Source organism: Raphanus sativus, chromosome 6 (genome assembly GCF_000801105.2).
Source record: "Raphanus sativus cultivar WK10039 chromosome 6, ASM80110v3, whole genome shotgun sequence".
Lineage (NCBI taxonomy): Eukaryota > Viridiplantae > Streptophyta > Magnoliopsida > Brassicales > Brassicaceae > Raphanus > Raphanus sativus.
In genome coordinates this window covers 36,401,634-36,416,270 of record NC_079516.1, presented here as the reverse complement: position 1 = coordinate 36,416,270, position 14,637 = coordinate 36,401,634, and the positions used below count along the sequence as shown (strand labels likewise).

Here is a 14,637-nt window from a genome sequence, read left to right as displayed (position 1 = left end):
GTTTTTTTGAGGATATAAAAGCTGATGGAAATTGTTTCTTAATTATGAATGTTGGTTTGTGTAACCAGGTTACTAGGCTTGGTTTATATAGGGATGTATAATTAACATTTCAGATTCCGTAACAAATCAGTTTCGATTTTGCTAGCTGTGATGGGATAGTTCATAGTAATTGATTAAATAAAATAATTTCATTCATTACGAATCTTTCTTTTTTAAAAACAAATTACGAATCTTTTCATTCATCCATGTAGAATCTATAAGGATTTTTTTCTTCTTACATCCAAAATCTTGACATTTCTAATATTAGTATATTTGTGGATAAAAGAGATGATAAAGAAAAATCGTATAAAATAATATCTAAATTACAATAAGTATTTCACATAATTTAAGATATATATATACGTTCATCCTAAAATGATATATATAGTAAAAATTCTATAAACTAATAATATTAGGACTTAAAAATTTATTAATTTATATAATATTAATTTAAAGAAAATTTCCTTTTTAGGATTTATATTAAAAAAAAAATATTTTTAGTGTAGAAAACTGAAAACAATAATTCATTTATGATACTATATATTGGTTAAATTTATATAGGTATATTTTAACTAATTCACTTATAGTAATTTAAATATTATTTCAGATAAATTTTTTATATAGTTTCTCTTTAGTCTTTATCATCTCTTTCAACCATAAAAAGTTAAATATATAATAAAAACTAACAAATTAATATTTGATAAATTAATAAACGTGATAAATTTATAATTAAGTTGGATCGGTGTAAAATATAATATAATTCTATAAGATAATAAGATCATAATATTTTAAAAATTCTTAGATAAGTATATGAACTCATTAAAATCATAAATTAATAATTATCATATATACAAATTTTATGAAAAAAATTCACAAAACTTTTTGGTGTTTATATTTCTTTAGAATAAATTTTATCTCTAATTTTATGTAATTACAGTGAATTTATATTCTACGATATCTAACATAATATTAAGATATATACATACGTTCATCCTAAAATTATATAAAATATATTTGCAAGTTTTATTGAATAATAATCGTATTGAAATCGTGGTAGACTTTTGGTCCAACAAAAACTATATTGATTACTCTATTTGGTTCTTTCGTGTGTCTGGAGAGAACCACAACAAAGTCTAAGCAACATCAGTACTTGATATGGCTCAATCAAGCAAACAAAAAAAACAAGTAACATTTGGATTTCAATTCTCATCACAAAGCCCTTAACGAACCAACGTAAAGGGTAAGTCAGAAAGCAATACTGTCTCTCTCTATTGCTCTGAAGCACCGGCTCGACGATAGGGCATGTACCTATGATCCTTCGTTGCATTCTTCTTCCTCCGTTTGTCAAGAAACGATGAAAGCTTACCAGATTCCTGGATTGTGCAAGAAAAATAATGAAGTGATTCAGTGATTATAAAGTTTTAAAACTTTGGACTCAAAACTGATTTTACATACCTTGAGACTGTTGTACTTTTCGATGAGTTCTTGTTTACGGATCTCAGCTGCATAAGATGTAAGAAAACGAATCAGCAAATTGTTGGCAAATACAAACACTAAAATGCTGTATGTGGAGGAGCAGAAAACTAAGAACATACATTGTTTGAGATAGTAAGGTTTTTTGCCCATCTTAGCGGCTTCTCTTTCTTTCTTTTTGTGTTCTGTTAATATTGACTTTCCTTTGCTATTTGTTGATGGATCATACTTCAACAACTTCTCCTGGGATATTGCAAAGCCAAAGAAACAGATGTTTAGAGAGAGTAACAAGCCAAGAGGAGAGGCAAGAAAAAAGAAAGGACCACTTACAACATAAGTTAACTGGTCCTTGAGTTCGTCGACCTCTTCTGGATTCTTTGTTTTCTTTAGCTTCTTTTTCAGTTCCTGTTCACAGAACAAAACAAATGGTTCCGTAAGAAACTGAAAACTGGCTGAAAGTTGTTAAAACTTGAGCATTTAGCATCATCATCAATCAAATCAAATACCTCTCTTTCTACAGGAAGTTTCTCCTCGAAAAAGAAACTGTATCGCTTCCTGAACCTACAAAAAATAACACATAACTTAGCTTCACCTCAGACAAGAACAATGAGCAAAACTATAACTACTTTCAAGTTTCGCAAGAGAGAAAGATATAGATAGAGATACCCCTCAGGATCAGCGTTTCCAGCCAATGAGTCAAAACGAGGATCCCGAACCACCTGAATACAAATAAAGAAACTCTCATAAGATCAAAACACTTGAGGAGAAGAAGATTGAAAACTTTCTCAAAGCTCTAACTTGTTAGTATTAATACCTTCTTTGGAGCTTGAATAACCTCTCTATAACGACTCACGGGTCTTCTGGAACTTAACTCTACCGGTCTTTTTACATCACAAATGAAACAAACCAAGATTAACAAATAACCAAACAAAACTGAAAGAAAGAAAGAAACAAAAGAAACCAAACAGTGAGTAAGTACCTATTCTTGTTTGCACGAGCAGGTTTCTTCGCTTCAGAGAACGTAATGTTCTTGTCTGCAGCACGACCAGTGTTCTTCTTCACTTGAGAAAACGATGGCTTCAAAGGAGCAGCAGGACGAGACCCATCAGCACGCAATCTATGTATTTCCTCCAATGTTAACTCTTTCCCTTTCTCTTCTTCTTCTTCCTAATTACCAATTTAAAAGAAAAAGAAACTCTTCAAAATTTATAAAAATCAACAAACAAAGCAACATTGTAAGATATTCCGACAGACCTCATCTGAAGAAGACAGAGACGATAAGGATTGATCTTCATCATCGTCTTCACTGTCGTCAAACACAATCTTACTCGAGCTCGGTTCAAACTTACTATCTCCCTTCATTGTCAAACCTACACACACACAGAAATAAAACTACATAAGCTTCTATTGCTCCCTTTAATCATGGAATGTAATCGAAACCAAAACTAATAAACTTACTCTGAACCAGACACAATCTGTAAAAGTAACGACGGTTAACGAGAACGATGAAGAACGGCGCGACAAGTTGAGGACGAAGGAGGAGGAGTGATGAAAATAACAAACTGGGGAATGGGATTAAAAAGCAAATTAGGGTTTTTATTTTTGTCAGTTTCAGGTTCGGTTCATTGACAAACCGAACTGAATTTAAGCGGTTAGAACAGTGTGCTAATCGGTTTACTACAGATAAATTGAGGCTTTAGATATTACAAAATAACGGGCCGGACCTGGCTATGGGTTTTAAGAAGAAAAAAAAAAAGCAAATGAAAGTTTTATCGGTTGAATTTTGTGGCTATGACATTTTTTAGGAATAATACTTACTTAGGTTCACCCATTTCTTTCTTTATTTCAATCAAATTGTCATAAACATTAGTAGCCACATAGATAAATAAATAATATATTATAAAAAAATAGAATAACTAAAAAAATAATAACGAAAATTCTAACGATGCTAACTCTAAATTTTAAATCATAAACTCTAAACCCTAAATCTAAACTCAAACCCTAAACCCAAATATTAAATTTAAATTTTAAACCCAAACTCTAAATCTTGAACGCAAACCTATATCCTAGACCCAAACAATATACCTTAAATTTTAAATCTAAACTCAAATCTTAAACCATAAATCCAAACCATAAACCATAGATCCAAACTCCAAACCCTTAACATAAATCCTAAACCTTAAACTCAACTGTAAACCATAAACTCAAATTATATACCCTAAAAGTTTGGTCTAGAGTCTAGTTTTAAGTTTAGACTCTAGGATTTGAGTTTTTGGGATTAGATTTAGAATTTTAGGGTTTAGAATTTGGGTTTAGAATTACCGTTTAAACTCTAGGTAAGTTTAAGTTTAAGCTCTAGGGTTTGGGTTTTGGGTATAGATTTAGGGTTTTGAGTATAGATTTAGAGTTTAGGGTATAGAGCTTTAGTAACTTTTAAGTTTGCATTTAGGATCTAGGGTTTGGATTAAAAATTCAGGGTTTAGGATTTGGATGGGTTTGAATTTAGATTTAGGGTTTAAAGTTTATAATTTTCAGTTTAGGGTTTATCTCGCTGTGTTAAAATTTCGTTATTGTTTTTTTTAGTTATTTTGATTTTTTACAAATTTATTATTTACTATTTATTTATTTATTTATTTATCTATCTATGTGGCACTAATCTATATGATAATTTGATTGGAATAATGTTGGGTGAGCTTAATATTGTTCTATTTTTAGTTGTCTACTACAACTGCAACATCGTAACCAACAGCATAATCAACCTAGATCGACCTAGATCCAACCAAGGATGTCTTGTAGCGAAGTAAAATATTGGACTAATTTTTAAATTCTTTTAAAAGATTTACATTGAAAAAATCTCAAATTTATAGAAAAATAAATTATCAAAACTTTACCAAGATACTTATGGTATCCAACATTTCAGGGATGCCTCTGGATCTAACAACTCAAAATTGAAGATATTATTAAGAATCGACTCGGTCATGACCCAATCGGAGTTCAATTCTACATTTCAACAACATGGGAATCAGTGGACATGAATTGAATTCGATGGCTGCCTCTAGACCTGCAGTTTTTAACCGAATTCACTAAATCTAACTGAATCAAAATTTGGTTAGCTTTCTAATGAGTTCAGTTTGGCAAAAATTATAAAAACTTCGGTTTTCGATTTGATCCAAGTCAGTAATCAGTTAATTCAGTTTTTAATTTAAAAAAATGTCAAGTAGTTTTTGAACCGAAACAAATTGAATTAACCAATATTTTAAATTGAAGTAACTGAACAAACCGAATTTAATGAATTTAATCGAAATATAATCAAAACCAAAAGCTTTACTTAGTTGCAATAACAAAAATCTAAAATCAAAATCTGAATACCAAATCGAACTTTTCAGTTCAGTTTGGCGAGATTTTGGTCAAACCTAAGTACATGAGCCCTTTAGCTGCCTCGTCGAGATGATCTCTTAATAATAACTAGGTGATCACCCGCACCCTGTGCGGGGCGAACGGACCAAAAGAAATTATAAATTTTAATTATAGATATTAAAAACATAAAAATGACATATTATATTTGGTATAATTAGCATAAGTAATGTTGATATACAGATTAATGTAAGAAAAACCAATTTGGAATTAGAAGTTTATTGAATTTTTCAATCAACAAAAAATTTATTGAAGTATCCGGATAATGATAATTTTATTATGGTTGACAAACGTAATTGTCTTATTATCGAAGTTAAATTGTTATATTTCATTAAAATCATATTGATTTTGAAGTACATAAAAGTTGTAAGAAGAATGTAAATAAATTGAAGTAAATTTAGTGGGTTTATTAGAACTCAAAATTGTAAAAGGGACCCTTATCGAACCTTAATATCCATTATGACTCAAAATACGTATGAGTTTCTTTTGATTTATCTTTTATTTATAAAGAGTTTTTTTACTAAAAATCTTGATGAGACATGAGATCATGGGCTACGGTTCGGATGTTGGATTCGATCTCTTTTCTCATCGGCTGATATATTTAGATATTGCCACAAAGTAATGTTGTAAATCCCTAATTGTTCGTTGATTTCTAGACAGTTATATAAAGTATTATATGTATAGAGCGAAAATTAAGGAAGTCCACATTAAAAATGATGTTTTTCTTAAATTTAATCGGAAATAATTATATGAATTTCCAAATTTAATGTCTGTAACCATTTATGATAATTTAGTAAAAAAATTTATTGCACAAAACTAAGAGATTGGAAGAAATTTAATACGAAATTCTTTTTTGAAATGTATTTTATAATATTTCAAGACTGCTCAAAAAAAATTATATACAACATTTTGATTTTACAATATAAAACAGTTTATATTATCTCAAAATAAATGTCATGTATCCCATAAAATACAAAAAATATTAATAAAAATAAAAGTCACATACCAAAGTTTTATAATCATAGTTTCCATTCCCTAAAGAATGTTATGAATCATAAAGAAATTAAATATTATAAAAATATGAATCGTATATATATAGTCAAAACTCTATCAGTTGTGACTAATATATAAAACTATCCTATTAATTTCGTTTAGGATTATAATTTTAGATTTCAAGATAATAATAGAAAGTATTATAAACATATGGCGAAAATTAAGGAATTACACATTAAAAATGGTTTGTTCTTTAAATTTAGTCGAAAAGAATTATATAAATTTACAAATAAATGTCTATTACCATTTATGATAATTTTGTAATCAACAGTATTATTGCAAAATTTAAGGGAATGCAAAAAAATTAATATGGAATTCTTTTTTGAATGTAAGCTCATAATGTTTTATATACGACTTTGATTTTACAATATAAAGCAGTTTGTATTGTCCAATCCCAAAATAAATATCATGTATCTCATAAACTAAAAAATATTATTCAAAATAAATGTCGTGTACTAAATATTTATAGAAGAACATAATTATGATTCTTGTATATTTTCTAATCTCTTAAAAATGTCATGTATCATTTATTAATCGTAAAGAAGTTAAATATTATAATAATATGAATTGTATATTTAGTCAAAACTCTATCAGTTGTGACTATATATATTAGACTATCCTATTAATTTTGTATATGATTATAATCAGAGATTTTCAGATAATCATAGAAGTATTATATGTATATAGCATAAATTAAGGAAGTCCACATTAAAGATTGATATTTTCCTTAAATTTAATCGAAAAGAATTATATAAATTTCCATTTTCAATATATATGTCATCATTTATGATAATTTTGTAATCAAAAAGTATTTTTGCAAAAAATAGGGATTGCAATAAATTTAATATAGGATTCCTTTTTGAATGTATTTTATAATTTTCAAGATTGCTCATAAATTTTTATATACGACATTTTGATATTATAATATAAAACAATTTATATTGTCTATCTCAAAATAAATGTCATGTATCCCATAAAATACAAAAAAATATTCATCAAAATAAATGTCATGTACTAAAGTTTTATAGAAAAAGTATGAATTATTTATATTTTCCAGTCCCTAAAAAATATCATTTATAATTTAGAGTCGTAAAGAAATATAATATTATAAAAATATAAATCATATATATAGTCAAAACCCTATTAATTGTGACTATATATATCATTTACTATCATATTAGTTTCGTATAACATTATAAAAACCCTACCGGATTTGATATTATCGTCCATATCAATGCACATAACCAATTAATATCAATTAATATGACTAAAACATTATGTTAAGCTACTATTAATTCACAATGGCAAAAAATTTAATAAGTCTAGTAAGAAGAGGATTTTTACACAAAGAGGTTGAGAAGGAATATGGTGTTGCCACATAGGAAATGACATTCTTGTTAATAACACATGAACATAAGGCTAGTCTCTAAAAGTGCTTCTATTTTAATATATAAGGGATTAAAATAGAGAATCCAATTATTGCTGCCATAAAAAAACAAAACGTAGACATTATAATAATAAATTATGAAAAGTAGAACTTAAAAAAAAAGTTTCGCAGAAAATCAATCAATAACAACAACTGATGTGGAAAGTATCTTCAAAACTCTCCGTTTGCAATCCTATAAAGAACATAACAAAGAATATAAACTTATCAAATTACAAAGAATTATAAATGGGAAGTAATTAAGTGAAATATATTACCTCTTTCTGAAAGCATCAATTTCTAGAACATCATTAGGCTCAAATGTTAGTCAAATTCTTGAATCGACCTTATCATGATAAAAAATTTTTTAAAAAAATATACAGATAATATTATCTCGACCGGTTTTAAAAAATATAATAAATTACCTTTTCCCCAATTAATTTGCCGAAACTGTAAAACAAAAAGTACGTTAACATTTGTCGAATTCCATAAATTTTAGAAAACATGAGTAAGTGTTCCATAAGCAACACACTTAATGACGACATTACTGTAAGTTTTGAAAAAAAATGAATTAAATCAGTAATCAATCGCATATTTTTTTTTAATTTTGAAAATTTATTAGGTTACTATCATGTATCACAATCAATCCTTATATTTTCATCTAAAATTGGTAAGAATATAATAGACTACCATAATTGAAATACCGAATATAATTGATTGATAAAAATTACTTTACTGTGAAAGCTTGTCATAATGTTGCTGTTGTTATTGTGATGATTTTCAGCATGTGATTTACGTTTCTACATCAGTCTAGCTCTAAAATAGGAAAGAATACAATATAGACTAAACATAATTGAAATCTCATATATGATTGATTGACTCAAATTTTATGACTAATATTTGACTTGACACCAAGATTTACTTCATTAAGTTTATTTTTGATTCACGTAAATATAATTCATTAACTCAAACATAATTGAAATCCCGAAAAGTGGCTGACGATTATAAATGTTAATAATTTACGAATATTATTTTAGTTTTGAAGTTATCTTTGTAATCATGGTTCTGAAAACATTATACATTGACTTAACATTTTATAAAATAGTGTAAACTCAAACTCTCAACGATTAGAGTACTCAAAATATTGTATATAATATAAACAATAAATTTCACGTTTCGGAAATCGATCCAAAGTTTCCATTGTCTTAAAACATTTTTTGAAAGAAACAGAAAAAGACACCCACAACTAATTCATTTTGTTTTATTGATCTCGAGTATCCAATTTTTTTTAAAAAATGTTAAATAATAACCGAAGAATATAATTAGTGACAATATTGATATTTTCCTGATTTAGCAACTCATTAAATTTCATTGTTTGTCTTTAGTGAATATGCATAAAATGAAACATATACTATATATTAATTGTAATGGCATGATATGTAATTAGCCTAGATTGAAGAGGGTTTTTCCAAAAAAGTTGTGAGGTGAATTGTGGTTGTGACACCTAAGAAATGACACACTTGTAAATCCCACATGAGATAAAGGTTTATTGTCAAATGGTCTCCTCAAATAATAAGAAGGGGATTTGATACTTCATGAACAGAAAAAAATTGAATTACCAATCAGAATATGAGGATTATGCGATCCATCTAGAATATTTTTGAAAGGCACAAAACAAAAGACAGCCATTTTTGTTGGGTATGAACGAAATGTGAGAAAGAGTGTTTATAAGGAAACATAAGACATAATTTACTCACCTGGCTTTCCTTTTATAACAAATTTGACAAAGAATTTTTTTAGTTATGGTAACATCAAATAATTGTTAATGACGAAATGATGGATGTTAAATTTTTTTATAAATATGGTAACCTCAAAAATGAAACATTAAAAGAAATATCGCTAATCATATCAATCATGCTTTGCGAGATTTCATATTCAGGAAAATCAAGAAACATAAATCAATAATAATGTACGATCTGATTATGGACTTAACATAAACCAATCATAACCGAGATTTCATATCCAAAAATGACATTTATTGTATCATTTAATCCCTCTAAATTATGCCTTCATTGTATTATAACAAAATACAAAAGTAAAAAAATTAATTTTCACGAAATGATGGATGAGTATGAAAATATGAGCATTATATTAACAATATATATATTCTAGGATCAAAAATATATATATATATATGTATGCAATATAAATATATATGTTCTAGGATCAAATGTATATATATATATATATATGTGCTTGGATCGAATATTTTATAAACATACAAAAGTTTAATATATATATGTTCTTGGATGGAAGTTATAATGCTGATACTAACATAAAATATATATATATATATACATAAAAATGATGGATGTTACATTATTCTTATAAATATGGTAACCTCAAATATGAAACATTAAAATTAAAATCGCTAATCATATCAATCATGCTTTATCATATCAATCAAGAAACATAAATCAATAATAATGTACGATCTGATTACGGACTTAACATAAATCAATCATAACCAAAACGTTCATATTCAATAATGACATTTATTGTATCATTTAATCCCTCTACATTATGCCTTCATTGTATTATAACAATACAAAGTATAAAAATTAGTTTTTTTCACGAAATGATGGATGTGTATGAAAATATGAGCATTATATTTTTTATATATGTATATATATATATATGTTCTTGGATCAAAAATATAAATATATATGTTCTAGGATCAAATATATATATATATATATATATATATATATATATATATATGTTCTTGGATCGAATATTTTATAAACATACAAAAGTTTAATATATATATGTTCTTGGATAGAAGTTATAATGCTGATACTAACATAAAATTTATATATATACATAAAAAGCATTGGGTATAATATATATATACATAAAAAACATTGGGTATAATATAAAAGTTATAATACGTATAACATTTCCTGCGAGCAAGAATTTATAAACATAAAAAAGTTTAATATAAGAGAAAATCTGTTCGATATTAACTATATGCACATCACGTATAGCACATCAAAAGCATTGATTATAACATATGTGCACTACAATGGCATGAGATGTAAATGTTTTAGGCAAGGATGGACTTTTGAAAAATTGGTGTGAGATGAAATGTGGAGATGCCACATAGGAAATGACACACATGTAATAAACACATGGACAAAAGGTTATTTTCATAAGTGGTCTCCTCAAATAATAGTAAGGGGATAACTTAGGGCTTGACTGGTTCAAACGCAGCGGTTGCGGTTGCGGGTGCGGGAGTTTGCGGGTGCGGGTGGTTGCGGTTTCAAGCGTTATATGGCGTTTTGTATGACTGGAATAACGTTTAAAAATTGTTGCGTTTGCAGGATGTTTGTGACTGGTTGATTATGAGATATTGTAGCGGTTTAATAATAAATTATCAATATAAACATATTATAACATTATAAAAATATAAAAAATAAAATATTGTGATAAAATATAATAATTGTTAATATAATATTATTAATAATAATATTAAGTTTATTTTTAAATTTTTAAGTAGTTGAAAGTTATATTTTTAATATATTTTTATGAAGATTTATATTAAAACTTTTAAAGAATGTTTTATTTTTTTTTATATGTGTATATCTTTATATATGTATGTATATTAACTTTTAAAAATTATGATGAATAGCTACTTTAAAGTTTTTATAAAAAATACTATATTGTTTGTGAATTTAAATTAATATATAAAATGTGTATATGTTTTTATTTATAATATTTTCCTTTTTAATTTTAAATATTAAATTTTAAAATATTTAGAAAAAATAATTTAATATTTTTTATCCAACCGCAACCGCCCGCAACCGCAAACGCTAGCTGGAACCAGCTTTTGATTTTAAGAGGTTCGGAGCGGTTTAAAGCGATTTATAGCGGTTTGTATGATTGTTTTGAAACGCTGTCAACCGCTAACAACCGCAAAAGCTGCGTTTGCGGGTGGTAGCGGGAAAACCAGTCAACCCCTTAATCGTAATGTATTTGGTAAAATACTAGTTAATAGTGAGTGTGAGACACACGTGATTTACATATGATTGGCTATAATTGCATACTAAACATGCTCACCTAACCTAAATCTTGCTTAAGACAAATCTGAATAGGGAGAGAAAATAAATTAGAAATATGGATGAAGGTTACGCGCATACGACACTCACGAGACAGCACGAAACCTTAATTCTTTATTGGCCGACATGTTTTCTTGTCTGAACACTTTATTAGTATATATCTTGTTTACATATTTGTTTCACAATTTTTGTGTCCAACATCATCGTCATCAGACCCGTCTAGCATCATCGTCATCAGACCCGTCTAGCATCATCGTCATCACACCCGTCACAATCGTTCATAACTCGCATACAAGTTTTGAGTGAGTACAGTAAATACATTGCATTGACCTATATTCTTTTTTTTTTTTTTTTTTTTTTTTTTTTTTTTTTTTTCATTGACCTATATTCTTATTATACTTATTTATATAAAAAGTATAATAAAACTGTTCAGAAATTAGAAAGATACTAAATTCACATAAGACATTAATTGTAGAAATTAGATGAAAGTTTTCAAGATGCAATCGCAAAGAGGTGTGAAATTAAATTGGTTGTAACAGTCCCGAACCAAGTGATGCATGATGGATTAGAAGACTGCGACTAGCAATTTCAGTTATATATAAAAAAAACTAACTAGCTTAATGTATATATATACAGATACACATATGTGGAGTACTGGTCTAAATGTGGAAATTTGAATAGTGAAAATTATCTGTGTAGGTACATGTCATAGAACATAGATCGAGTCTCCCATTAATTGACGTTTACTATAAATTTTTCGTTGCTCACTACAGAGATATCTATGACAACAAGACAATATGGATTATCATGATAAGAGGAAAGATAAAGAAACCATAAGCAAATCGGTGTATTCTCTTGATACACTAAAAATGAATCCTTGATACTGCCAAGTTAACAATTGCAATTATAGTACTTTAGATTCAAATCCAGAGGACCAGTCTACACTTTATTTCTATGAGTTTCGAAATCAAGCTAAGAAGAATATAATTTGGTTGAAATAGGCGATAGTAAACAAGCAAAATAAACACGAGATTGATTCAATTTAACAAGGAGTTAGCCTAGGGTATTTCAATGGGTGTTGAATTGGAGCCAAACAATTATTCAAGCGCGATGAAGTGCTTTCTAGAACTCGGATCACTCAGCTGGAACACTCCACTGTCGTGGCAGTGATCGCTTTGCAGATCGATCTCACCACCTAACTGTCGTTGGGATGAGAATCGATTGCAAGCCTTAGAGAACAGGTCCGATCAGTTCACTTACCACCCTAATATCTACTTTCGCTGATTAGGGATACTAAGCTCATTCAATACATGTCAAGTTATCATCCTAAGCGGTTAACTAGGTGATGAACTAGTGATCTAACATCAAGTGATCAGTTTAATGAAAGCAGTAAGAGCAGTATGAATGAAGAACACTTATGGATCGCTTATCTATGTTTAGCTCATGCCTCAACACCCTAAAAACCCTAGGTGAGCAAGGCTACTACTCGATCATGATGCAAATAGACAAAGACATAAATCCTGAATAAAATTGCATAAGAACATAGTAGAAAACAAAGGGTTCAGATGATCTTCTCTATGGAGAGAGAGATGAAGCCTTCTCCCTTTGCAATAAGCAAATTCAATAATCCTCAAAGTCTCCAATGGTTTCTTGTGTCTCAGAAAGCGTAAAATGATGTAGAAAAATAGAAAAAGAAGTTATATCAAAAGCCACAGGCGGCCAGAGAGAAAAAGAGGATAATTAGGGCAAATCCCGAGATGTTGTATTTTCCTTATTCGTCGGGAACAACCGCGGGATCACTCTGTCTGCTTGTTCCGCTTGATCGGGAACAGTCATCAGACTGTTCTGCGTGAAAATCACCAAACTGCACTGTTTTCTGCTTCTTTTGTTCCAGCAGGTCCATCTCCCATCCAGTGCAACTCCAGACCTGTAATGGCTCGAAAAGGACTAGAAAGACTCGATAAAGACTTGAAAACCAATTAGAAAACATATATACAATGATGTATAAAACACCATATATCAATTCCCCCAGACTTAGATCCTTGTTTGTCCTCGAACAAGACCAAGTATCAAGAACAGGGAGAAAGGTTTGAAAGTGTGGGAACTCTCCTATTCTCAGCAACCATACCTTAACCACGAATCTCTGAACCATACAAGCAGTAAACTAGGACAACACACCCTTACCAGAACCCCACTGACTGCTGTTCAAAAATCGGCTCCATACTCTACATCTCAAACCTGAAAAAGCAACACTATCAAGACAGAACTCCTTACATTCATTTAAGAGCAGCGTGAGCTTCTCATCACAGGCACTATTCAGGGTAGACGGGCTAGGTGTGGAACAGGCTAATTTTATGGTGGAGCTAAAGAGTATTTAGGGGCTACCAACTTTTCGTAGTGGATGCAGATATCGCGCAAAATAGTCGTGAGAGGACGGCTCCATTGATGTCCACAGTCCCTTACTCGTTTTGCTATCTCAGGAGCGACTGTTCTTTTCGTTCGGGAACAATCATCAGACTGCTCCGCTCATCTGTCTGCTCCTCATCCCTTCAAATTGATACCTACTCTTCTGCTTGACCTTTCCAGTGGCTCATGTATCCTGAATTCTTCTCCTTCTCCATCACCATATGCTAAACAAAATGAAAGATTTTTTTTTTTTTTTTTAAAGATGGTGGGGTGACGAAGAAGGAGGTAACATGTGATCTTTGGATTGCCACTGGTGGTTCTTCTGGTTCAAATCATTCTGGTTCTCCACCCATGTTCTTGCACAGCTCATTGCTCCCTTAATCTACTTGTTCTCCTTTTGACTGAATCTGCGCAGCAGTAACGAGTAAGAGGCTGCGTCGATCCTTTCCTCTCCGACCTTTTTGCACATATCTGCACATATAACACTGAAAAACAAATGCATGAAGGTGGAATAAAGGCTAAGGTTCAGGGTGGGAACTAGCTAAAGATGAGCTAGCCACTCAGGAACAACAAGATGGATAGAAAGAATAAGAAGTCATGAGTGTAGTTCTCGTTTCCCTGATCTAGTGTCCATAACAAGAAGAATTTCAGTCAAGATTAGGTTCAAGTTATTTGGAGTTAAGTCTACCCAGTGTAACCTGATCGGCTGAG

The 14,637-nt window shown here is 29.5% G+C and overlaps 1 protein-coding gene across 1 annotated transcript; it reads right to left on the bottom strand.

The window, feature by feature from the left end:
• Positions 1–1,098: 1,098 nt before the first annotated feature.
• Positions 1,099–3,125, bottom strand: LOC108807143 (uncharacterized). Its single transcript, XM_018579395.2, has 10 exons — positions 2,971–3,125; positions 2,767–2,882; positions 2,492–2,679; positions 2,327–2,393; positions 2,179–2,231; positions 2,019–2,073; positions 1,843–1,917; positions 1,635–1,755; positions 1,495–1,541; positions 1,099–1,412 (listed from the first exon to the last, which is right to left on the bottom strand). The coding sequence occupies exons 2-10, from the start codon at positions 2,872–2,874 to the stop codon at positions 1,308–1,310; spliced, it is 819 nt and encodes a 272-aa protein (XP_018434897.1). The 5' UTR covers positions 2,875–2,882; positions 2,971–3,125; the 3' UTR covers positions 1,099–1,307.
• Between the last annotated feature and the right edge of the window lie 11,512 nt (positions 3,126–14,637).

Excerpts from the sequence above, each read along its gene's own strand:
- LOC108807143 (XM_018579395.2), bottom strand. The coding sequence starts at position 2,874 with ATGAAGGGAGATAGTAAGTTTGAACCGAGCTCGAGTAAGATTGTGTTT. Across the intron at positions 2,074-2,178 it reads GGAAACGCTGATCCTGAGGG|GTTCAGGAAGCGATACAGTT; the intron begins GTATCTCTATCT and ends TATTTTTTGTAG. Across the intron at positions 1,918-2,018 it reads AACTTCCTGTAGAAAGAGAG|GAACTGAAAAAGAAGCTAAA; the intron begins GTATTTGATTTG and ends TTCTGTGAACAG.